The sequence below is a fragment of the Hyperolius riggenbachi genome, chromosome 5 (assembly GCF_040937935.1).
Source record: "Hyperolius riggenbachi isolate aHypRig1 chromosome 5, aHypRig1.pri, whole genome shotgun sequence".
In the NCBI taxonomy this organism is placed as follows: Eukaryota; Metazoa; Chordata; class Amphibia; order Anura; family Hyperoliidae; genus Hyperolius; species Hyperolius riggenbachi.
The window spans coordinates 378,509,283-378,535,404 of record NC_090650.1 but is presented as its reverse complement, the minus strand read 5'-3'; the positions used below and the strand labels follow the sequence as shown (position 1 = coordinate 378,535,404).

The following is a 26,122-nucleotide window of genomic DNA, read 5'->3' as shown; positions in this document are numbered from 1 at the left end:
GCCTCTGCGCCCGCGACTTTATCGGGTGCCTCCGTGTGCTCAAATTTACCTTCTTTGCTGCGGATTACTGCTTTTATCATGGGCGCCTATAGCAGTCATTTGGCTGAATTAAAGGACCACTCCAGCGGAAAAAGTAACCAGTTAAAATCTGACAGAGCCAGTAATTATTTTGGAAACAAAGAATACCCTGAGAATCCCCCATGAGGAGATGGACCAGTCCTAGATTAGGAGGCTGCTATCTTTATTCCCTTATAAACCATGCCAGTTGCCTGGCTTTCATGCTGAGCTTTAGTACTGGGGGGTGGAGGCGCCCAAGGGTAGGTAATGTGATAAAACAAAAACTAATAGTAAGGTGGAGGGAGGTGTCTTTACCACTGCAGATGGAAGAACCCAAACCACAGGGTTAATGTAAAAAAGAAAAAAAAAGTATTATTTTTATTTATTCAGCACGATTAAAAGGACAACTCGTTTCATGGGTCTCAGTCCGCTTCTTCAGGTCAGTACAACTGTCTTTAAAATATGGTCACAAGCATGGAACTCTGGCGTCCATAATCCTCCATATTTATTTATTGTATTTATAACGCACCAACATATACTCCTCTCACTTCAGGGCACCTAATGAGAGGAGGATCAGGATTATGTAGGGATACAGATGATCAATTAGATACTAAAATTATGGCTTCCACGCAGATTTGCTGCAGCTTGGCATTGAGCCAATGAGATCCAGCAGAAAGTGCTTTGGATTGGCCGAGTCCCAAGCTGCATGAAACTCGCATACACACCAGAATTATCATCTCATTGACTATGTTAAGGAGGATCTCTCTTGGAGCCCAGAGCTTCATATTAAGGGTAGGAACGCACTAGGCAGAAACATTAGTGTTAACATGCATAATGTACAGTTGTGTTCAAAATTATTCAGCCCCCACTGAAATTGAGTGTTTTGGCCAGTTTGACATTGATTTTGATCATTTCAGTCATCTTGTTTACAATTAAATCAAAGAGACACTTGTAAGTCAGACAAATATAACATAACATTTATAATGAAATAACCACAAATGTCTTTTCTGTGCTCACATCATTATCAGTTTTATTCAACCCCCAAGTGACATTCATTCTTAGTACTTAGTACAACATCCTTTTCCAGTTATAAAACCTTTTAAACCTGAAGCATAGCTTGACACAAGTGTCTTGCAGGGATCTACGGGTATCTTAACCCATTCTTCATGGGCAAAAGCCTCCAGTTCAGTCATATTCTTAGGCTTGCGCGCTGCAACTGCTTTCTTTAAGTCCCACCAGAGGTTCTTAATCGGATGTAAGTCTGGTGACTGCGATGGCCACTCCAAAATGTTGCAGCCCTTAATCTGCAACCATGCTCTAGTGGACTTTGAGGTATGCTTGGGATCATTGTCCTGTTGAAAGGTCCAATGTCTCCCAAGCCTCAGGTTTGTGACTGATTACATCACATTTTCATCCAATATCTCCTTGTACTGAAGAGAATCCATGGTACCTTGCCCACGCTGAAGATTCCCTGTACCTGCAAAAGCAAAACAGCCCCAAAGCATGATTGACTCCCCGCCATGCTTCACAGTAGGCAAGGTTTTCTTTTCTTCATAGGCCTTGTTCTTCCTCCTCCAAACATAGTGTTGATCCATGGGCCCAAACAGTTCTAATTTTGTTTCATCAGTCCACAGAACACTATCCCAAAACTTTAGTGGTTTGTCCACATGACTTTTGGCATACTACAGTCGACTCTTCTTATTCTTTGGAGACAACAATGGGGGTGTGCCTGGGAGTTCTGGCATGGAGGCCTTTATTACGCAGTGTGCGCCTTATTGTCTGAGCTGAAACTTCAGTACTGGCATCTGACAAATCTTTTTTCAGTTCCTCAGCAGTCACATGGGGACTTTTCTCCACTTTACGCTTCAGGTAGAGCACAACAGTCAAAGTCAGCATCTTCTTTCTGCCACAACCAGGTAGCATTTCAACAGTGCCCTTTGCCTTGAATTTGCGAATGATGCTTCCTATAGTGTCTCTTGGTATGTTTAACATCTTTGCAATCTTCTTATAGTCATTGCCCTTCCTGTGAAGAGAAATCACCTCTTCTCCTGTCTTCCTGGACCATTCTCTTGACTTCACCATGTTTGTAATTTGAACACCACAACACAAGGAACAAGCACCATCAAAAAGTACACAAGGCTGGAAAATGCCAAATAATAAATCACTTGTGTGCAGAAAGGCCACTAAGAAGCAGTAAACAACAACAAAGAACAGGGAATGGCCCTGAATATAGCTCACCACATCAATATATACAAATGTATAAATCTGCCTTTATTAAATACATATAAACATTAAAATCATAAAAACAAATGCACAATTGTAATGGCCCTGAAATGTACAATAAGGCCTAGTGCACACCAGAGCGGTTTGGCTGCGGTTTGCGATCCGCTTGCGGCTGCGGATACGCTTGGGTTTTGCAGATACGCATACTCCCGGGCTGCTGCAGATTTTGGATTGCGGATGCGTTTCTGCCTCAATGTTAAGTATAGGAAAAACGCAAACCGCTCTGAAAAACGGCACTTCAGAGCGGTTTGCCAGGCGGTTTTTGTTACAGTAGCTGTTAAGTAACAGCTTTACTGTAACAATACATGAAATCTACTACACCAAAAACGCTTCCCAAAACCGCAAAATGCTAGCTGAAACGCTACAGAAAAAGAAAAAGCGTTTCAAAATCTGCTAGCATTTTGCGGATCTGCGGGCGGTTTTTGGTGTGCACCAGGCCTAATACATGATCTCCATAAAGGAGGTAACAATAATATTAGGAATGCACAGTCCCCCATAAACTGGAAAAGTTGAGAGAGAGTGAAATAGGTGGCGGTTGCTAGTTAAACAAAAGGCAGCCTGTGAGTCTGCACCCTGCATGATGGGGACTGGGGGACTGGGCATTCCTAATATTATTACTTTAGTAATAATTAGTACTTTGTTGTTGTTTTCACCATGTTTGTTAACACACCAGTAAATGTCTAGAAGGAGCGGAGTATCGCAGTCATTTTAAAGCTGCCTAATTGGTGCTTATTATGCTTGATTGCTGCTCTTTAACATCCACAGGTGTTTTCAATACCTGATCGAAAACACTTGAATGAACCTCTGTTCTTAAAGGGGAACTGAAGAGAGAGGTATATGGAGGCTGTCCTGTTTATTTCCTTTTAATCAATACCAGTTGCCTGGCAGCCCTGCTGGTCTATTTCTCTGCAGTAGTATCTGATTAAAACCAGAAACAAGCATGCAGCTAGTCTTGTCAGATCAGACTTATAAGTCTGAACCACTGAAACACCTGATCTGCTGCATGCTTGTTCAGGGGCTATGGCTAATAGTATTAGAGGCAGAGGATCAGCAAGGCTGCCAGGCAACTGGTATTGTCTAAAAGGAAATAAACATGACAGCCTCCATATACCTCTCTCTTCAGTTCCCCTTTAAGGCTGCATACACACATCAGACCATAGTCTTTGGAAAATGAAAGATCACAGACCAATTTTACCCCCTTTCATGTAGTATGAGAGCCATACTCTACACAGTCTATTCTATGGAGCTGAACTCCCCATCAGATAAAATCTTTGCAAGATGCTGCACACAAAGATGCTGTACACATTCAAAAGATCAGTATCTGCAAAAGATCCGTTCCAGCAAAAGATCCGTTCCTGCAAATTGCATTCATAGTCTATGAGATCTGCAGATCCTCATACACACCTTGTTTAACAGACATTCATCTGCAGATCAGATCCACCAGGATGGATTTTCAGATCTGCAGATGATTGTCTGATCTGCAGATGAATGTCAGTTAAACAAGGTGTGTATGATGATCTGCAGATATCATAGACTATGAATGCATTTTGCAGGAACGGATCTTTTGCAGGAACGGATCTTTTGCAGGAACTAATCTTTTGCAGATACTGATCTTTTGCATGTGTACAGCATCTTTGTGCGCAGCATCCTGCAAAGATTTATTTTCTGATGGGTAGTGCAGCTCCATAGAATAGACTGTGTAGAGTATGGCTCTCATACTACATGGAAGGGGGTAAAATTGGTCTGTGATCTTTCATTTTCCAAAGAGTATGGTCTGATGTGTGTATGTGGCCTTTAGAGTGGTAGTCTTTAAAGGGTTGAATAATTGCGTCAATGAAGAAATCACACAAAAAACTATTACAAAAACAATTGATGTCATTTTAGTTGCATTTGGTTCTTTAAAAAGTCCTTGTAAGATTTAATTCTGAACACAATTACAAATGTACACTAAATTCCCTAAAACCCTTCACAGCATTTGGGGTTGAATAATTTTGAACACAACTGTAAGTCAATGGGCCGCATGAAAAAACACGTTTGTTCTGCGTTCTGTCTTTTTTTATGCTTCTCTTTTTTCTTTTTTTTTTGTGACAAGTTTGATGATGCATTTCCACTTCTTGTTGACTTCCTAGTGATGAGCATAAAGCACATATAAAAAATGGGTACTTTTCCGGGTGCATCCACTAGGTGGCGTTGATTACTATTCCCCCTCCAGGCCACCATGGATAGAAGGGAAAGATGTAATTCTGGTGGAGTTTTATCGCCACCTAGTGGATGCGCCCGGCTAACTGAAAAGTACCAAAAAAATGCATACAAAATGCACAAAAACACATTTGCGATTCATATGAACACATTTGCAATTCATATGTGCGAAACGCGAACGCATTAAAACGCAAGCGCAAAACACAAACGTACCTAAAACGCAACTCAAACACATATGCAGCAAAAATGCATCCTTTCATGCAAAGCCTAGTGCGTTCCCAGCCTGACATTGTCAGATCGGACAAAATTATCAGCATGCTTGTTTCTGGTGTGATTCAGACACTACTGCAGCCAAATTGGCCAGCAGAGCTGCCAGGCAACTGGTATAGTTTAAGAGGAAATAAATATGGCAGCCTCCATATTCTTCTCACTTCAGTTTTCCTTTTAATGTGTGGGCCGAGACATTGTTGGGATCAGATAGTGAAAGCTTTGCTCCGATCAGGGACCTCCTTTATGTGTCATTTCTAAGGCTCAGGTGCATTCAGAAGATACTGGCAGCTGTGAGGATTCAGTTTGCTGGGCAGAGATGAATGGCAGTATAAATGACAGTGGCTCTGGAAGTATTCAGTGTCCTCACCTCCAGCATTGCTGTGAAATGATTTGGCTTTGGAGTACCAGGAGCACATCTCCTGCTTTCTCCCGCCTGGCCATTTGCACTTCAGAGAGGTGTAGTAATGTCAAGAATGGATTTCAGATGCTTCTATATATGATTATCCTCATAAATATGCAGATACCGGCTCGCTCAGTCGCACGGCGGCTCTGCTTAAATATAGCACAGGGATGTGGAGCACCATCGCTACAGTTTTAACTTGCATTATTTTTTCATTTACTTCCTGAGTTATGATGAATTATTACCAGAAAATTAATCTTAAAGTGGACCTGAACTCAGAACTTTCACTCTGCTCTAAAACATAAGCAACTGCATAATAACCTTTAAAGAGAACCAGAGAGGAGAAAAGTAAAGCTTTTATACATACCTGGGGCTTCCTCCAGCCCCATACGCACGGATCACTCCCAACCCGCCGTCCTCTGCTGCCTGGATCCGCCGGTACCGGGTCCCGTCATTACCGCCAGTCGGCTGGTGGACACGGCCAATTCTCCGCATCACAGGGGCTCCCTCCATACACTTACGCGTGTGGCTGCCTACTGCGCAGCCGCATGCGTAAGGGTATGCTGGGAGCCCCTGTGATGCGGAAAATTGTCCGCGTCCACCGGAAGTGACGGGACCCGGTAACGGTGATAGAGGAAGCGGAGGATGGCGGCGTGGGAGCGATCCGTGCGTATGGGGCTGGAGGAAGCCCCAGGTATGTATAAGAGCTTTTCCTTTTTTCACCCTCCATTCCTCTCTGGTTCCCTTTTAAAGAAAAACATTTCCTTGTTACAGCTTATAGAGCTTCTCTGAGATGCTGCAGTGTGGTTACTACCTGGGAGCACAGCAAGGGTTTAACTCATGTGTTTATATTTTAGCTCACAACTCGACAGACAGCTGGGAGATCAAATTACACTGGCTTGTTGAAGGGAGAATTAGACAGGCTGTTTTCTATAAACACACAAAGGGTGGATTTCTCTGTGTTTTCCATCTCCCCTGTGCAAGAGTTCAGGTCCGCTTTTAAACTAAGACTGTTTGAAATGTGGCTTATCCATGGATTAGACTTGCAATGTTATTGTACAGTGCTGGGATATTGTATGAGATTTCTTTCTGTTTTCCCATTCAGTGTCCTGTGCCAAACTGAAGAGGAAGAAGAACTGGTTCGGGACAACTGTGTATACGGAGTTGGCTGTGGATGGAGAGACGAAGAAGACTGCGAAAGCAAGCAGCTCGAGTAATCCGAAATGGGAAGAACAGCTAACTGTGTACGTCCTTCCTCTGTTATTACAGAAGTCTCTGGCTTCCCCAGTCCAGGATATACACCAGTCATATCTACCGGTCATACAACAAGTACTTGTGACAAACACCCGCCAATCCCGTATTACTATGCCACAGTTGCCATATAAAAGTCTCAGAGCTCCCCAACCCTGTCCTCAAGGCCCACCAAGAGTACATGTTTTTCAGGAAACCACAAACATCCACACGTGAGGTAATTAGCATCTCAGCAGAGCTGATAACCTACCTCTCTGGATTTCCACAAAACCTGCACAGTTGGTGGGCCTTGTGGACAGGGTTGGGGAACACTGCTTAGAGGCTTCTGGAGGCGAATCCACTGTGAGCAAGGTAAATGTTTGAGGCTGGGTACACACGTTAAGATTTTCCGCTCGATTTTCCTACCAATCGTTTTTTCCTCTTGATTCTGCGCTCGATTCTCTTATCTTCACTCGTTTTTCTTATCTTTTTTCCATTCACTTCTATGAGAAATCGAGCGCAGAATCGATCGGGAGTAATATCGGACATGAGGGAATTCATCAATCTGATGCATCTATCGTATGGAAAATTGTAACTTGTGTACCCAGCATAAGATTGTTTGATGTGCCCATATATGATACAATCTCGATTGTATGTACAGTTGGAAAAATAAAGTGAAGGATTTTGCGATGGAATCTGGTATTTTGCTGCCACCACTCTCTAGTTTGATGAGTTAGAGAGACCTTGAAGCTAGCTATTCCTAAAAGGAAGAAAATGGTTAGTTGCAACCTAACTAGCCAAATCAACAATTTATAAAAATAACACTTGGATGCCTACTTGCCTCCTAACCTAAACCTTCCTGCTAACAAAAGTTTATATTTCAGATACGTAACCTTAACCATGTAACCCTAAGAAATAAAGCCCCCTTACCCTATCAACTAGACCAGGAATGTCAAACTCCTGTCCTCTAAGGCCAAAGTAATCACACAGTTTTGGCATGGCTCAAATTCATTGATGGAGCTCAATCAGGAAAGGTGTGGTTCATAAAGTAGAACACATTTCTCCATTTCTCAGTCCATCCTAAACACGGGTATGGCTATGGGCCTTGAATGCTGGAGTTTTAGACCTGTGTGCTAGACTTTTATTATTGATGCCTCATCCTAATCCATACGTTTAGCCATCTATTTCAGCTTCAGTGTCACCTCTGTCCCTCCACTATCATTTTCTGTTTCCAAATAACCAAGTCCTCTTGCACCGAATCAAACTCCTTCATCATTTATTACATCGGCACCCACGGGATTGGCTGATGTACTTTCTGGTTGCTTGAGACTAAATGTTAAAAATAGGCCTAGTTAATACAGTTCAATCCCCAACTCTGTATACATTCCATGAACTGTGTATTAAGTGTTAAAATACAGTAATTGAAAGTATTATTAACCTTGTGAGGGCCATGGAATCCAGTATTTTTAAAGGACACCCAAGGCGATAATAAACTAATGAAATAAACAATTGTATCTATCTTCCTTCTCCTAAAAATTACTTTTTAAGATATTCCACAGTTTTATTTTGTTTAAATCTACTTTTTAAATTTTAACTGTTGTATTGTTTTTACTCAATGACACATTAGTTGAAGTATGCCAGAGCTAAAAGCGATGAACTATTGACCCTTTTTATCTCTTTCCTGCTCTGAGAAGCCATTTTCTGCTAGGAAAGTGTTTTATAGTTGGAATGTCTCATCAGTGAGGGTCACACTGTAGTCACTTCGTGTCTGAGTCAGGACTGAGTCAGCCACTTACATACCTGATATTTAACTCTTTCATGCAGAGAGAAAAAAAAGGAACACAGCATAGTTATTTGTGTGCTAGGCACTGTACATACCCATGTCTATCTCATGTCACATGTCACCTCGGGTATCCTTTAAGCACAACAGAGCCTTCAAAAAGCCTAAGAAGTTGGCTTTCTCCACTGTGAGTACTGCCAAAGATTTGTTCTGGTTGGTTGAGACCTACAGTATACTTGAGTTGTGGATAACTGGGACTCTGCTGTACTGGTGTAGGAAAAGGAATTCTTACTAATTTTGACACAGTTTATTAAAAGGCATAGGGAAGCTAACAAAGGCTCTGGCCCCTCTCATCTCTGCCTGAGACTAAACAGAAACAAAAAAGATGTGTTAATAGATTGCCTTTATCCCATCCCCTTGCAGCTTGAGGTTTTATGTATCAGAGCATCATTATTAGTCAGTAGTGATGTAGTGTGCAGTACTGCAGAAAGTGGGATGAGGAGCAGTACAAGACCTAGATTAAAGTGGACCTGAACTCTTGCACAGCACACAAGGAAAACACAGAATAATCCACCCTGTTTGTGTTTAGAGTGAAGAGTCTAATTCCCCCTCAGCTGAAAGTAATCACAGTTGTAATTTGATCTCTCAGCTGTGCCAGCACAGGACTCTCGTAAGCCTCCGCTATTTTTTAAACACATGTTGTTAACTCTTTGTTTGCTTCCATTAAAGCAGGTATGAGACACACTGCAGATTTACTGCGGGAGTTCTGTGGGCTGTAACAAAGAAATGTTTTTCTTTAAAGGTTATTATGCTGTTGCTCATCTTTTAGAGCAGAGATGAAGTTCGGAGTTCAGGTCCGAAGCAGGGAATGTGGGGCTTTGCACTTTATCAGGCAGTGTGAAACCTTGTAGGGTCAGATCTCCACTGAAATCGAATCTAAAGTGGATGTTATCATGTAATGCATCATGCATTGTAGTGATAGTAGAGTGTTAATAGCTTTTCAGATGGTCTATAATCTGAAAGCACAATGCATCCATTTGTGGCATGAGCAGATGGTCCTGACTCAGGATATCTTTGGGCACAGTATAGTTAATATTTTTGTTTGAAGGTGGATTATGAAGTTTGTTTTCAGTATTGCCATGGCACTGCTGTGCATTGAGAGGAGGTGAATGAAGATTAGCCAGCTTGTTGCTATGCAGGAAATGTGTGTGTTGTTCTTTGGTATATTTCCCCAATTATAGAAAGCAGAGGAATAGGCAGGCGGCTATGAACACAGCTTACTTGAAAGGGTGGTAAATATATAATATATCCCTTCTAATGATTTGTCCTTCTGGCCAGCCAGTGCTGTAATGCAGAGCTGCCAGACCGCTCAGTGGTCAAAACTGGACCTTATTTTGCTCCACTGTTCTTCAGCAAATGTAGACCTGTCAAGAACTCACTGATTGGACTGTGTAGAGCAGCAGCACACTTATGAGTCATCACCATGGTTTCCTCTTTAAGGAAACACCCTCTCCCTCTCTGAGGGCTGCTGTGCAGGAGATTAAAGAAGACAAGTAATACAAACTATATATAAATTGCCTTTTTAAGTGTAACCCAAAGAAATAGTATTGCTTTGAATGTTTCCAGGTTAAATAGCCTATTAACAAAAAGTATTTTCATTATACTGTATCTTAAAATTGTTTTCTCAAATGGATATGAGGTTCCTTATTCCTCCTGCCTGCCATCAACTTTCTGCCTTTGCTCATTTAGAAAGTATCAGAATAGAGCAATGAACTGCAAACTGTTGCCTCTTCACAGGTACAATTTTTGATTGATTCTTATCTGTTGTACCTGTGATAAGTCCTTTGACACTGCAGATTCTAGAAACAGGAGCAGTCATTTGGGAGGTGGAGATGTTTTTCGGAATACCATAGAATTTAGATCGGGAATATAATCTTTTTGCCTTCTGTGTCAGGGGAGGGGGCAGAGGTGGGGAAACCTGTGGAACCGTCCATATGTTAGGGCAGGGGTGCCCATTGGGTAGATCACAATCGACTTCATGGTAGATTCCAACTGCACTACATTTTCCATTCTGTATATACAATAGTGGCTGTATGAGAAACCGGCCCAGGAGGAGATGATGATGATGATTTGGCCAGCAGTTTGCCTGCAGTTTATATTGTAATGTATTAGCATTCTGTTTTATAGACCTGTAAACCCTTTTTGTCTTGTAGGAACGTAACTCCACAAACGACACTTGAATTTAAGGTATGGAGCCACCATACGCTGAAAGCTGATGCTTTACTTGGCAAAACCATCGTAGACCTGAAACAAGCCTTGGAAACACACAATAGAAAATGTAAGTTAATGTCTTTGGGCTTTTTGATATTGCAGCACAGAAGCGATTGGCTGCGGAACACGGGGGACGGAGCCAGGGGTGACGGAGGCAGTTAAAGTACCACTTTCACTAAAAATTGTAAAATTAAAATACATGCTAACACATACCAATAAGAAGTCCGTTTCTTCCAGATTAATAAAAAGCCATAAATTGCATTTCTCCCACTTGTGACAGATCTCTTCAAGGGGGATTCACAGCCTGGCCTTTATTCTTTATAAAGACACTCCATGAAATAGATTTATATAAATATACTGGCCAGCCTCCCTACTCGCTACACACTTTTTTTAGCAGTTGGACGGAGCAACTGCCATTCACTAAGGGCATTAGAAAATAAATAAAACTCTGAGAATCCCCCTTAAGGAGATGGGCTAGTACAAAACCTGTCGGTTCTGTCAAATTTCTACCATCTACTGAAAGTGACAGCAACATAGGAGAAAAGTGATTTATGGCTCATTTTACTCTGGAAGAAACTTACTTCTTATTTGTATGTGTTAACGTATTTCAATTTTTACATTTTTAGCAATAGTGGTCCTTTAAGCATATCACACAGATGTTTCTTGCATGGCAGTTGTCTGGAACCGCTGACTCCTCTGCTGAGGAGCTGACAATGAATTACTCCTGCATTTGATTGGAAGAGAAACAATCTAATTAGCAGCTGTCACAAATGACATTTCTGCAGATATCCAGCCAAATTACAGCCCCTGTTTTTGGTACTCACAGACAGAGGAAATACTGATCAGTCACTGGCTCTCTGTCTCCCTCAGAAGTAAATGTAAACTGCTCTGCCAGGCGCACAAATCCATCCACCATACCTCTCCTTTGTACATCTCGAATGCCGTCCAGAGAAACTCCCCAACCCGCTGCAGCTGCTCCACCAACACTTTATGGATGCGATCTGTTGGATGTATGGCGAGATTGTGGTGCGCTCGCGATTTCTGCCTGGAGGAAAAAAAAAGCTTGAGTTTAAATTGCCAAATCGCAGGGAAAATTGCACAGCAGCGCAATTTCTATGGGATTTTCCTACGCTTCTTTACTTTGTATAGGAGAGCAAACGCAGCAGGCTGGCGATTGCAATTCAGTAAAAAATGAGTCGCAGTAGTGGAAAAAAACAGGACCGCGATTTACATATTATCGCAGTGCCATTGTGGTCCGCAACTGGCTGATCCAATTTTCGATTCGGATCACAGCTGGGGTAAAGGGCATTAAAGAGGAACTTCAGCCTAAACAAACACACTGTCATTAAAGTTACATTAGTTATGTTAATTAAAATAGATAGGTACCGTAATCTCTTACCCACCCTGTTTTAAAAGAACAGGCAAATGTTTGTGATTTCATGGGGCAGCCATTTTTTTGATTGAAAGGAGGTGACCGGAAGCATGAGACACAGTTCCAACTGTCCTGTGTCCTTACCACCCCTCTCAGCTGCCTGGCAACGAGAACATCATCAGAAATCCCATCATGCTTTGCACAGCATCAGGGGAAAAATGCCGGGGCAGATTTCTTTGATGGGCGAAGCTTAGCTTCTGTGCAACTAAAAATGATGCTTGGGTAAGAAAAACTTCTGATGCTGTGAAACTGTTAAAGAAACACCAAGCCTTGTCAGTGCTGCTGAGTAGATTTTTAGTCTGGAGGTTCACTTTAACGTTTTTTTTTCTGGGCTTTTGCTGTAAGCTGCGTGTGGTTCTGGAGGTGGGAGGGACTGTGCTGCATCACATATGAAGATCTTTATACACTATTCTATTTCACTTCTGCTTTATCATTTCCCCTACGCTTGCTTCTCTTAAGGTAAATCTATTTTTATGATAGAAAATGACAGAAATTAGCCAGTAGCGGGTAGAAATGATATAAGCTGGTATTACAGAAACTATAGAGGAAAATGCCACACAATAAAGAGCTCTTAATTGTATTCTCATTGTTCTCACGAGGAGTGTTGTGATGGGGGCGAATCATAAAAAAAGGTTTTGTTTAAGCAGAACTAAGAAAAGTGAACATATATATCTGTTTCTTTTTTTTTTTTTTTTTTTTTTAAACAAACCCTAATGAAGTAAACTCTATATTATAATTTAAAAAGATAGTGTAAATTAGTCTAAGGCACGGTTTACATTGGCTTTAAAGAAAACCTGAGCTGAGAAGTGTCTCAGATCTCATACTAACCTGGGGCTGCCTTAACCTCCTGAGCGGTATGCCTGACACTGTGTCTGGCATGCCGCTACAGAGGTTTTGGCAGACTTAGGAGTCCCCCCGGAGAAATCGATTAGATGCAATTCCTGCCGAATGTGCTAGCTAGTAAAGGTGGCCAGCACCCCGCGACCACCAACCTCCCCCCCCCCCCCGACCTCTCCGCTTATACATTACCCTGCCTGGTTCCAGCGATAGGCGCAGCCTCCCTGCACAGCTCCAGTCTTCTCTGTGGAGAGGATGGGGACTGCACATGAAGTCATGATGTCATGTACGATCCTCCCCATAGAGAGACCGGAGCTGTGCAGGGAGGCTGCGCTGATTGCTGGAGCCAGGCTGGGTAATGTATAAACGGAGAGATCGGGGGGGGGATGGGTGCCAGCCACCTATACTAGCTAGCCGAGTGCTAGCTAACAGATTTGGCAGGCATTAAATCTAGTGGATTTCACCTGGGAGACTCTGAGGCAACAAAACCTCCTGAGCAGCGTAACGCTCAGGAGGTTAAGCTCCCTTGAGGTCTCCTGTCCCTCGCCGTCTCCTCGGGTAGCTCCTGTCACCTGCAGTAGTGCCAGAAAGCCTGGCCGAGTCGCACTTCGTCATGCATGCGTGGCCTGGCCAGGCATGTCACAATCGCATACAGTTGGAACAAACAACGGGCACGAATGTGATGTTGAACGATTGCAGTAATTAGTACAGGGGTTAGTGGCAATCGTAATGTCCATCCACGATTGGTGTCATAATGAGTTGTTCAAAGCGAACGATTATCACGTGCAGTCGGCTGTCAATTAACATTATTTAACAAACTTTTATTAAACAATGTTGCGCGATATCGCAGGAAATGGTAGTTGCACAAAATAATTCAGGAAACTCACTTAGTGGGTGTAGGACCAAACTTTCTCTGAGTCAGTTGCTTTGAAATCCTTTGAAAAAAAACAAAAAAAAAAAACCCACAAAACTTGCAGATGTCTGTATATACATATTATGGGAGGGAGGGGTTTTAAAATCTAAAAGGCTTTAACTTCTGAGTTTTTAGGCCTCTTTCACATTGGGTGCGTTCAGAAACGTATTTAAGTGCTTGATAAAAACCGCATGCATTGATTCCCATTTCATGGTGCGTTTCAGTGCGTTGCAGATCGCCTTTTTGAAGCAGATCCATGCGTTTTACATGCGCTTAAATGTGCCTGAATGCGTTTTTTTTTTCATAAATGCTTATTTATTGTAGCAGTTGTCAATAAAGATTTGTTTTCGTTTGAAAATGTTTTTTACTCCCTGCTTACTCCCTAGAGAAAGGAATTTGGGGTAAAAAATGCATCTCCAATAATGCGCTTCTAAGTGCTAAAAAAGTGCACTCATTCATTCACACTGCTGTGTGCTTCACCGAGCAACACACAGAAATGCATGCAACACCACGTTTCTCAAATGGATTGTAACGCTGCGCATAGATGTGAATGTGGTACATTAGAATCTATGGAAAAAACTGTACCTGGCAAAGCACAATGCGCTGTGAAAAGTGTACAGCAACGTCCCTAGTGTGAATCAGGCTTAATACTGATGCCTTGCGTCAGTTTGTAATTCTGTTGTCTAGGTTTTATTAACCAAAGTTAACCTCCTGACTGAGCGTTACGCCGCTAAGGAGGTTTTTTTTACTTTGTGCCCGATTTTAAAATAATTGTCCCTAATGACTGTAAATCATCTATCTAGCACTAGGCTAGCTAGAAGAAGTCTCTGCCCCCCCCCCCGCCCCTTCCCCCCGATCGCCACCACTCCCCCGATATATACATTACCCAGCCTGGATCCAGTGATCGGCGCAGCCTCCCGGACAGCTCCGGTCTTCACTATGGGGAGGATCACAGATTATGTCATGACGTTGCCGACGTCATGCGCAAACCTGATCCTCTCCATAGAGAGACCGGAGCTGTGCCAGGAGGCTGCGCGACCGCTGGATCCAGGGGGGGGGAAACGTATAAACAGGGGGATCGGCGGTGATCGGGGGGGGGCACGACACTTGCACTAGCTAGCCTAGTGCTAGCTAGATGATTTACAGCCATTAGGGACAATTATTTATTTATGGGGGACTCCTGGGGCCACAGAGCGGTATGCCCGACACAGTGTCGGGCATACAGCTAAGGAGGTTAATAACAGTTGTATGACCACAAGAAACACAGGCCAGGCAGTATCTCATCCACTGCTTTTATTGCTCAGATGCAGTATTAATCACAAAGAGATGGTACATTTTTATGGTAGAGGAAGAAAGCCCGTAAAAAATAGCACCTCCCACAGCAAAATGTGAAAAAGTATAACAAAAATCTTTATTCAACATTGGGTATATTAATAATCACAGTACTGATGATTCAATAAAGAATAAAACCATTTAAAAACCAAGCAAATATTCCAACATGATCCCTGCTGCATATGAAACAATCACTCTAAATGCAATATATTGTATAATGACACAATGCTGCTGTCAGATATAAAACCCCACAGTAGGCTCAATATTGAGCCCAACAGGGGGGAACCCGGATTCAGTATACAACCTAGAATGATGCAGGACTAATAAATACCTGTGCAATAAAAAAAAAAATAATAATAATAAAAAAAAAATTCCACATGAATAAATATTGCATATATAAAATTATGAAATAAAGTGCACAATTGCTATCCAGATATACAGTATTACTAGTGATAAGATGCCTAGTAAAAAATTAAGGCAAAGGAGCAGCCCATAGGAAAAAGAGCATAAAGTGGAGTAGTGCAAAAAAAAGGAGATACTTAGCCCAGAAAAGGTGAAGTCAATCTCAGCAGCACAGCAGGGAACAAGGAATCCCCTCAGAGGACAAGATCCCACTAGTTCCGCGAGCGTCACCTCGCTTTATCAAGAGATGGTACATAGTGCATGGTGTATAGTGTCCATCCAGTGGGAAGAGGTGGGTGTCAGGGAGAGCAGACAGGCACAGGAACAGTTGTCCCAAAACAGGCCTTATTGATTTTTCTCGACGGTTTTTGCAGAACAAGGTACAGCATTATTTTCATACACAAGGCTGGTTTCATTTTGCCTGGAGCTTCTCTGTGAATGGTGCACAAGGCAGATATCCTATTTACCTCTATTTGTCTTGGCACGTCTCTCCAGGGCTGGTGATTTGGCATTAGATGTGTTCTTTGTTAAAGCTAGCTATGCATTAGTTAGCTTAGCTTCAATCGATTTGCAGTTTGATGGATTTGTTCAATACAAGAAATTGCCTGTTTATGAAGAATCAATCCCTTTCAGTACCACACATCAAAGTCAATGTACAGTCACAACTGTAGAGATCACTTTAAAACAGGAGAAAAGCAAGGTGAAGATAAGTGTACATACACATGCTTCAACATTTGGTTGAATACAGTGTAGATGCCTACAAAAGTGTAATATATTTTTGAGATTTCCTAATAATTCTTCAGCCTGACCAATTAGGGCTCTTTCACATCAGAGCTTGCGTTGGAGAACGCTCAAAGCATACGTTTTGTTGTATGCGGTTTAATGCGTTTTAAAATGCGTTGCAGTGAGTGTGCGTTTTTAATCCGTTTTCAATGCGTTACAGCACATAGAAAAACGCAGGTAATTTTTTTTTCTTAGCTTTCAACTTTCTACATTGTTCCTCTGTTGCATTCTGGGACTGATTGCCTGTGTTAACGGATTAAAAACGTGCATAGTGTGCGTTTTACATTGACTAACATTGTAACGAACGCATAAAGCTAGCGTCGGCCGAAAAACTGCGCCTGGGTGCAGTGCAACGCAACGCACAAAAAGGCTGCGTTATATGTGAAAGCTAAAATGAAAGTCTATGGACTTTCATTTCACCTTGGGTAACGCAAACTTTACCCTTTGCGTTGAAACGCAGAAAATCTGCCCTAATGTGAAAGAGCCCTTAGACCTTTCCACGTTCAATCCCAATCTCCTTATTCATTGACATTTAGAAGGTTGATCAAGGATCATGGTACAGACCGCTTGATTGAATTTATGCGCAGGTTAAGAGAAGTATTGATTGGTGTTCAGATAAAGGTGAACGGATGGGCCTGCATGAATATCAGTTTTCCAAATACCTTTAGCAGAGTTCCTCCATGCCATTTTAGGGTCAGCAGAGTTCCTCCACGCCATTGTAGGATGGGCAGAGTTCCTCCGTGTGATGTGTGTTATATGTGGGGTGATTGCTGCACTGTGGGGTAATTGTTGCAGTTCTTATATGGGGCAATCCTCACTGTGGGGTAATTGTTGTTGTTCTTATGTGGGGTGATTACTGTACTGTGGCATGATTGTTGCATTTCATATGTGGGGGTGATTGCTGCATTTGTAATGTGGAATAGTGATTGCTGCATATGCAACTATGACAAGTAAACCAAGTTAACCAAGAAGTGTATAATAGAAGTAGAAGGCGGAACTCATAATAGTGGCGTAATTTTATGCAGGAGTTCCCCAAGACCTGAAAAACTTTGTAGGGGTCCCTTAACGCTAAAAGGGTTGAGAAAGGTGTAAACCAGGGGTGCCCACATTTTTTCGGCTCGCCAGCTACTTTAAAAATTCGCCGAGGCCAGGAGATCTACCGATATTTCAAAAGCACCTTCCCCCCCCCCCCCCCCCCCCCTCCCTTCAGTATAGGTTAGCCGGGTATAGGTCCCTTCAGTATAGGTTAGCCGGGTATAGGTCCCTTCAGTATAGGTTAGCCGGGTATAGGTCCCTTCAGTATAGGTTAGCAGGGTATAGGTCCCTTCAGTATAGGTTAGCTGGGTATAGGTCCCTTCAGTATAGTTTAGCTGGGTATAGGTCCCTTCAGTATAGGTTAGCAGGGTATAGGTCCCTTCAGTATAGGGTAGCAGGGTATAGGTCCCTTCAGTATAGGTTAGCAGGGTATAGGTCCCTTCAGTATAGGTTAGCCGGGTATAGGTCCCTTCAGTATAGGTTACCTGGATATAGGGCCGGTGGCGTCCAGGTCATCAGGCCTGGCTCCGGTGGGCAGCGTGAGTGGAGTCGGAACTCTGAAGTTTTCCGCCTCTCCACCCGATTGGCTGCACGCCTCTCCGAGTCCCGATTGGCTGCGCGCCTCTCCTCTCCTGAATGGCTGCGCGCCTCTCCTCTCCTGAATGGCTGCGCGCCTCTCCTCTCCTGAATGGCTGCGCGCCTCTCCTCTCCTGAATGGCTGCGCGCCTCTCCTCTCCTGATTGGCTGCACGCCTCCCCTCCCCTGATTGGCTAGGCTCTCTCCTCCCCTCCCCTGATTGGCCAGGCTCTCTCCTCCCCTCCCCTGATTGGCCAGGCTCTCTCCTCCAGCGGCCAGCAGCAGAAACTGCGATATACAGCTGCTGGCTGCTAAATTCAATGGGACGCGGCCAAGAGGCCGCGATCTACCGATCAGGCGGTCGCGATCTACCGGTAGATCGCGGTCGACCTATTGGGCACCCCTGGTGTAAACTGTGTCTCTGAGGGTCACTGCTATTCCAGAACATATAAAGGCTTCTTGTTTTTGGAATGTCTTGTAAGATTCATTAGAATACAGCTGGGCACATGAATCCGAATGGATGAATATGGATCCTATGTTAAGCAGTAGGATCAGTTCACATCCGTCCATTCTATCAGCTCTGGTGAACGGAACGCAAGTCTGGGTCTCGCTAATTTTTTTTCGTAATTGATCAAATAAAGTGGATAGTGACTGAGGAGGACAGACTCAATACTAACCTTTGAGAAAGGATGGTGTCTGTTCTCACTAAGCTACTTGTTGTGTGCGTTTTGCAAGCTGCTCATCTGCTGCTGTCCATTCGGGTCCCTGCAGGGAACAAATAGGGGTACAGTTGAATCCCTTTATAGTAAACATCAAGGGACCTGGCTTGGTAATGGCTCTAATAAAAAAAATTAGCTTCCTGAAGTCACTGCTGCCCGGCAGGCCTGTTGAAGTAGGCTAATAAAACTGCTTTGAATTTTAAATAAAAGGTAAAATGGAAGTTTATTTTAATAATGAAACGTATTGATGGCATGCATTTTTCATGTGCTATTTAGATGCCGAGTGCTAAAAATGGTGCTCGTTCACTTTAAACTCTAAGACCACTGAAGTGAGAGGAATATAGAGGCTGCCATATTTATTACCTTTCAAGTAATACCAGTTGCCTGGCAGTCCTGCAGATCCATTTGGCTGCAGTAGTGGCTGAATCACACCAGAAACAAGCCTGCAGCTAATCTTGTCAGATCTGACAATAATTCACGGAGCATTGTCAAACGTTTATCAAACACTTTATCAAACGTTTGATAAATTACCTCATGGGTAAAATCTCACTAAGGTGTTATATATTTGTTGAACGTTTTATCGGTAAAACATTCGATAAATATATAACACCTTAGTGAATTTAAAATGAGATTTTACCCAGGAGGTAAATTATCAAACGTTTGATAAAGTGTTTGATAAACGTTTGATAATGCTCCGTGAATTGAGACCTATGTCAGAAACCTCCGATCTGCTGCATGCTTGTTCAGGGTTTATGGCTAAAAGTATTAGAGGCAGAGAATCAGCAGGACAGCCAGGCAACTGGTATTGCTTAAAAGGAAATAAATATAGCAACCTCCATGTCTCTCTAGCTCCATTTGTCCTTTAGTCAAGGACATAGATTTAGCCATAACGGACCACATGGCTGCAGTGGGGCCCGGATGCCCAGCACTGGTTGCACTGTGATTTCTGCAGCCAGTAACAAACAGAACATTTATATCACGCTTTTCTCCTGGTGGACTCAAAGCGCCAGAGCTGCAGCCACTGGGACGCGCTCTATAGGCAGTAGCAGTGTTAGGGAGACTTGCCTAAGGTCTCCTACTGAATAGGTGCTGGCTTACTGAACAGGCAGAGCCGAGATTCGAACCCTGGTCTCCCGTGTCAGAGGCAGAGGCCTTAACCATTACACCATCCAGCCACTGTAATACAATAATACCACAATACAAATCCATTGGAGTCCAGTGAATGTCTATATAGTTTGGAACCAGTAATAGCCACCATTTGTCGGCAATGCGGAATATGCTAGCACTATATAAATAAGAAATAAGAACAATTGCTATAATAATTGATTTGTTAGTCCAAATCCAAGTTAACGAAAGACTAGAAATTTGTGAATGACGCAGGCCGGGGCCACACTGGCACTAAACATGGACCATTAGCGGATTATAACAGAATGTATCCAAACTGATGCTAATGGATCTAATGTTAACCTATGAATCTCTTCATACTGGTCCGTTCTGCACAAACCACTGGACGGGCCGCAAGTTGGATCTACAGTAGTGTTTCTGGTTTGATGGATTTGATGCATTGACCGCGTGCGAACGGAGCGTCGCAGATGAAAAACTGATGCTTTTAACCACTCTACGACTGCCGATCGGCGGCCGCAGAGTGGCTCCCCCAGGACACCATAACGTGTCAGATCCTGGGGGAGGAGATTAGTGGGGATCGCGGGCTCTGTCAACAGTCTGTTTGTTTTGATTGTACAGCGCTGCGATCAACCTCTGCGCTTTACTGGGGACAGCCCTGTCACCAGCTGTACCCTGGAATGGCTCACTACGCGAACCCCTCTCATAGGCTCATGTCTATGAGAGAGGATTGCCCTGATTGGCTCTCGGGGGGGGGGGGGGGGAGGGAGTGGGAGGTAAAAAGAAATAAAGAGACATTTTTATTTAAAATAAAATTACATTTAATTTAATTAAGGGAAAAAACAAAACCCAGCAGCAGCGATCAGAGCCCACCAACAGAAAGCTCTGTTGGTGGGCAGAAAAGGACAGCAGGTTAATTTGGGTGTTAAGTTGTATGGCTGTGCAGCACACTTTTAGAGACACTTAAGCCAGAAAAAAAAATTAGTTATACTCACCTGGGGCTTCTACCAGCCCCCTGCAGCAGTCCTGTGCCCTCGCAGCCACTCACTAATCCTCGGGTCCCCCTGCTGCCAGCTAGTTTCGTTTTTGCCGACAGGCCCGTCAGGACTGGCCACGCGTAGCTTTTCTGCATTCCGGACTGTAATTAGCGCTATTGCTGGCCGCAACGCGTACAAACATACGAAATGTGGTAGGAGCACCTGGCGCTCAAAATGCTGAGCCAAAGTGATAAAATGTAAACAGTCACGATATTAGGTCAGCCGGGTATCCAATGCGGAGAACCACTGTAGGGGCGATGGCGCCTCCCTTGACCCACAGTAGATTGTCCGACTTAAAAAACCCTCGTAACAGTACCTCTAAGCTGAAGCAATACCCCAATCGAGGATGGTACCGTCTTCTCCTATACCGCAATCCGTCCCGGAATATGGAGGGGAGAGAGAGGCTCTCAATGGCGCAGCTGGGCTCAAAACTCGCGCGGAGACACTCCGTCCTTGACTCTCCACATCCGCCGGCAGTGACGTCACCCTCTGCGTTCCACCACTCTCCAAACAAGTGTCGGCCTACTTCCTGGATAAGGGCATACAGAGGGGACAAACTGATTGTGCCGACTGCGCTAGATGTTGGTAACGCTGCGCAAATGAATGCACTTACAGGACGGATTCTTGATTTTATTGCATATAAAAATGTATCCCGATCCGGATTTCGGCCTCACGCCTTCATCAGGGGATACTTTATACAAACTGAGCAAGGTTTATATAGATGTACATAATTAAATGGATCCTCCTCCCACCATAATTGACCGACAATACAGGAGGCTGGGAGGGACAATTGTATGTCCTAAAGTTACAATATATGTACAATCAAGTAAAAACAGATGATTCTTACTATATCACAGGAGCTATATAATTCATAAAACATATTAAACATATTCAGCAAATTAAAACAATGAAATAAAATCTACTCATAAAAACGATCATGAAAACAATTATTCATCTCTAATAAAACAATTAAGATCAATATGGGCATTTAAACCCCCTGGTCTGAGTGTATCTAACTGATAAATCCATCGTGTCTCTAATTGGGATAACGTTTTGATAGTATTTCCACCCCTCCAATTAGGTTTTACTCAATCAATAGCAAAACATCTTATACCCTCAGGGGACTTGTTATGACACTCTGCAAAATGCTCCGGAATACTATGCGACTTATCGTCGGGATGTCGGATGTTATAAACATGTTCCGAAACCCGTTTTTTAGTCATTCTGCCCGTGCGGCCCACATATTGCAGACCGCACGGACAGATGACCAAATAAACTACATATTTGGTAGTGCAGGTGAGAAATTGATTAATTTTAAACTCTTTCCCATTCACCCGAGAATTGAAAGTTTTTGTGGCTCTCCCCCCAAATTCACAAATTTTGCAAAGATGGCTCTTTTTACATGGAAAAAATCCTTTTAAATTGGGGAACATATAGGGCCTCTGTATGGAAATAGAATTTTTTACCAGTCTGCTGCTCATATTAGGTGGCCTTCTAAAGATTACACAGGTTTTTTTAGGGAGATTGGGGCCCAGGACCGGGTCCTGCTTCAGAATACCCCAATTTTTCTCCATAACATGTCTGACATGATGATGGTCTTTGGAAAAGGTGGTAACAAAGGAGAACTCATTTTTAGAGTTATCTCTGGCCTGTGAGGGCTTTTTTAATAATCTCACTGAGCGTCCTTCCTGTAGGACTTTTTCTCTATCTCTGCGTACGGTGTTCGCGTCATATCCCTTGGACAAAAAACGTTCTTCTATAATATGGGACTGCTCCCAATAATCTGACTCAAAGGAGCAATTTCTCATGACTCTACAAAATTGTCCTCTCGGGGCATTGCTGAGCCATGGACGGTAGTGACAGCTATCATATCTGATATATGAGTTGCGGTCTGTTCCCTTGAAGAAACACTTTGTTCTCCACAATCCCTCTACTAAAAATATGCTGAGATCTAAAAAAATTGGCGGATGTAAAACTGTATGACACTTCAAATTGCAGGTTCCATTGATTGTTGTTTATATGAGAAATAAACGAGAGTAGTGACTCCTCATCTCCATCCCAAAAAAACAAACAATCATCAATAAACCTTTTCCAAGATATCAATGGCCCCCCCCTGTAACTCCCCAAATGTTGTTCTTCCCATGCTGACATACGTTGCCGCATTATGCACGTATAGATATGCGGCAACGCGTATTTTTGTACGCGTTGCGGCCCGCAATAGCGCTAATTACAGTCGGGAATGCATAAAAAGCTACGCGTGGCCAGTCCTGACGGGCCTGTCGGCAAAAACGAAACTAGCTGGCAGCGGGGGATCAGAGGATTAGTGAGTGACTGCGAGGGCACAGGACTACTGCAGGGGGCTGGTAGAAGCCCCAGGTGAGTATAACTCATTTTTTTTTCTGGCTTAAAGAGAACCAGAGACGAAGCACCCTCATGTATTTTATTACATTTATCAGTGGGAACATGACAGTAAACACCTACCCTGCTTTTAGTTTCAATCTTATCTGCTTAATTAGTCTATTAGCAGCTGTGATAAGAATTCCAGACTGGCTCAGTCTAGGTTTGACCTGGAATCATTCTAGCTGAGTCACTCTTCTGTGGAGTCTTTTCAAGCCCGAGCCTGCCACCTCCTGGCTCAAATTTCCTGCTTTGCATACTGAGAGCTTTGATGACATGGGAGGGGCTGCTGCTGCTGAGAGAGAATCTCTGAAACAGACCAGTGTGGCTGCAAGTCTGTAATATGATCTGTGTGCTCTCAGCATAGATAATGATGATGACTGCAGTTTCATTCCTATGAGATACTTCCTACAGGCAGCTGTACATCATACCAAAATGAAAGCACAGAGATGAAAGGCTGCAGCAGCCTTTCTCATATAGCCTAGACAGCAGCATAGTCTCATATAGCCTGGACAGCACATCCAGAACAACTCATAACCCGGAAGCAGAAGGGATATGAGCCGGCGGCCATATTTGATTTTTCCTGGAGCAATAATGGATAAAAAACACTAAAAAAGGCACACCAGAGCGGCGAAATTATCAGGTAGAGCATTTATTCTTTACAAGCTATCGACTGATATGTTTATTTTGTGTGAAACGTTATCTCTGGTTCCCTTTAAGGTTCACTTTCAAGCTGCAGTGTGCTGAATTGTAAAATATAGCCTGGTCACTGGGGGGTGTGAGCCTGAGGTCCTCAACTGGTTTTAAACGGATCCGTTTCATGGATCAGTTTACCACCCGCACCAGTGTGAACCGGGCCTAAATGTATAATGTGCTGTAAGGAATATTTGTGTGTACGATATTTATATTGTGTGTAATGTAGCTATTTATCCTGCCTATTGTCTCTTGCAGTGGAACAAGTCAAAGAGCAGCTAAAGCTTTCATTGGATGGTAAACACGGCACAGTCCAGACGGGCGAACTGACAGTCATTTTAGATGGTTTGATTGTAGAACCCGAATCCCTCACAGCATGCAGTTCCTCAGGCCCCACCCCCAGTAAGTCGCGGTGCCTCTTTTCATTCTCTTTGTGAACAGAAAATTCACAAGATCTGATAAAGACCCTAATTTTGTATCTTTTTGTATTTTAGTGGAAATCCAGCAGAATGGTGATGCGATTCGAGAGAATGGAGAATCCTCACAAGCTAGAACTGGGTATGAGATAGATTGTGTGGTCTTTGTATTCAGAATGAGGCCCCAGCAATACTTGTGTGCACTTTTACACGCATGCCATTAACGTGCAGACATACATCTGTTCAACACTTAAGCCCAATCTACACGATACGATTCTTTGTGCGATTCGATTACGGTACCATTCTATTTACGATCCGATTAAATTCGACATGTCCGATCGGGATTCAATTCAATTTGCATTGTTTTGCAATGGCAAATCAAATTGAATCAAATCGAATCCCGATTGGACATGTCGGATTTAATCGGATCGTAAATAGAATTGTATTTGAATCGCACAAAGAATTGTATCGTGTAGATTGGGCTTAAAAAACTCAGTGTTGTGAATCTCTTGCTCAGCAACAGGACTGTTGCCTCTAAGTATCACAAGTCTCCTGGTATCTGGCACTGGCAGGGAATGCCTAATGCCGGATACACGTGCTTGCTTGAACCAGGCGCCGTCTTCTATGCATCTTGCACCTCCTAGCAGCTTTCCAGTGCTCTCAGTGTATGACTACCTGCGTGTCACCTGACCTGCATCCAGTCATGTGACGGGCTGGGAGCTGTGCATGGATGCTGGAAAGCCTCTGGGAGGTTGCACTTTTTTATTTATTTATTTTATTTTTTTAAACTAGATAGATTTTCAATAGATTCCATGGTGACGATCTGTGTGTCGCGCATGCGGGGAGCTCTATCCCTCTCTGATCCAGTTCGGGTTAGAGATGGATTGATTTGTTTGTCACTTTAGGTGTCAATCTAAACGTGTATGGCCCCCTTTAACTGCTTGCCGGCCGCGTCACGCCGATGGGCGTGGCCACGGCGGCAGCCCCAGCCCCGCCCCTCCTTCAGTCTCCGCCGCTCGGGACACTATTAGACGGTGAAACCGCCGTCTAATTACATAGTACAGCGCTGTTCTGGGGACAGCCGTGTGACACAGCTGTCCCCTCCAGGGGATCAGAGGTGATCCGCTGTCATAGGCTGAAGCCTATGACAGCTGATCACAGTGATTGGCTGGCGGGGGAGGGAGGGCGGGCCTGGGGTAATACAAATAAGAAAAATAGTAAAATGTATTAAAAAATAATGATCAATAATATTTATATAAAAAAAAATAAACAACGGTGGAGCGATCAGATCCCACCAACAGAGAGAAAGCTCTGTTGGTGGTAAGAAAAGGCGAGGAGGAATCACTTGTGTGCTGTGTTGTGCGGCCCTGCAGCTTGGCCTTAAAGCTGCAGTGGCCCATTTTACATAAAATGGACTGGTCACTAGGGGGGTTTAACACTGCAGTCCTCAAGAGGTTAATCTATGCCGGTGTCCCTGTTTGAAGAGGTTGTACAGCTAGTAGCCTTCAGTATGGCTTAGGTGGTGTAATCGATCATCCAGCAGACAGATGGAACACATAGCTGACATGTAGCTTTTGACAGAAATAGTCAGCGGTGGATAGTAAGGAAGGGTGAGGCTGTGAACTTTGGCCCACATTACATTCCCTGATGCCTCCTCATCCACAATGCATTTACTTTAGATGAGTTTCTTTAAAGTGGACCTGATATCAGAACTTCCTCTTTGCCAACAATGGCTGTTAGCGCAATAGCCAACAAGAACAGCAGCACAGGGCTAGTACAGTTATAACAAGTTTCCAAACGATTATAGAGGCATTGGGCGGGATTTATATAGTCCACCATATGGTATTATATGACTTAAAGAGGAATTGTCGTGAAAATCTTAAAATTTAAAACACATACAAATAAGAAGTATGTTTCTTCCTGAGTAAAATGAGCCAT

General features: G+C 43.3%; 1 protein-coding gene across 2 annotated transcripts in view; it reads left to right on the top strand.

Annotated features, from left to right (window-relative positions):
• Positions 1 to 26,122, top strand: part of WWP1 (WW domain containing E3 ubiquitin protein ligase 1) — a 259,846-nt gene that overhangs the window by 143,130 nt on the left and 90,594 nt on the right. For both annotated transcript variants that reach the window (XM_068237622.1, XM_068237623.1), the window contains exons 3-6: positions 6,315 to 6,453; positions 10,433 to 10,557; positions 24,027 to 24,170; positions 24,263 to 24,326. In XM_068237622.1, coding sequence (XP_068093723.1) covers positions 6,315 to 6,453; positions 10,433 to 10,557; positions 24,027 to 24,170; positions 24,263 to 24,326 — 472 coding nt within the window. The remainder of the gene's footprint in view (positions 1 to 6,314; positions 6,454 to 10,432; positions 10,558 to 24,026; positions 24,171 to 24,262; positions 24,327 to 26,122) is intronic.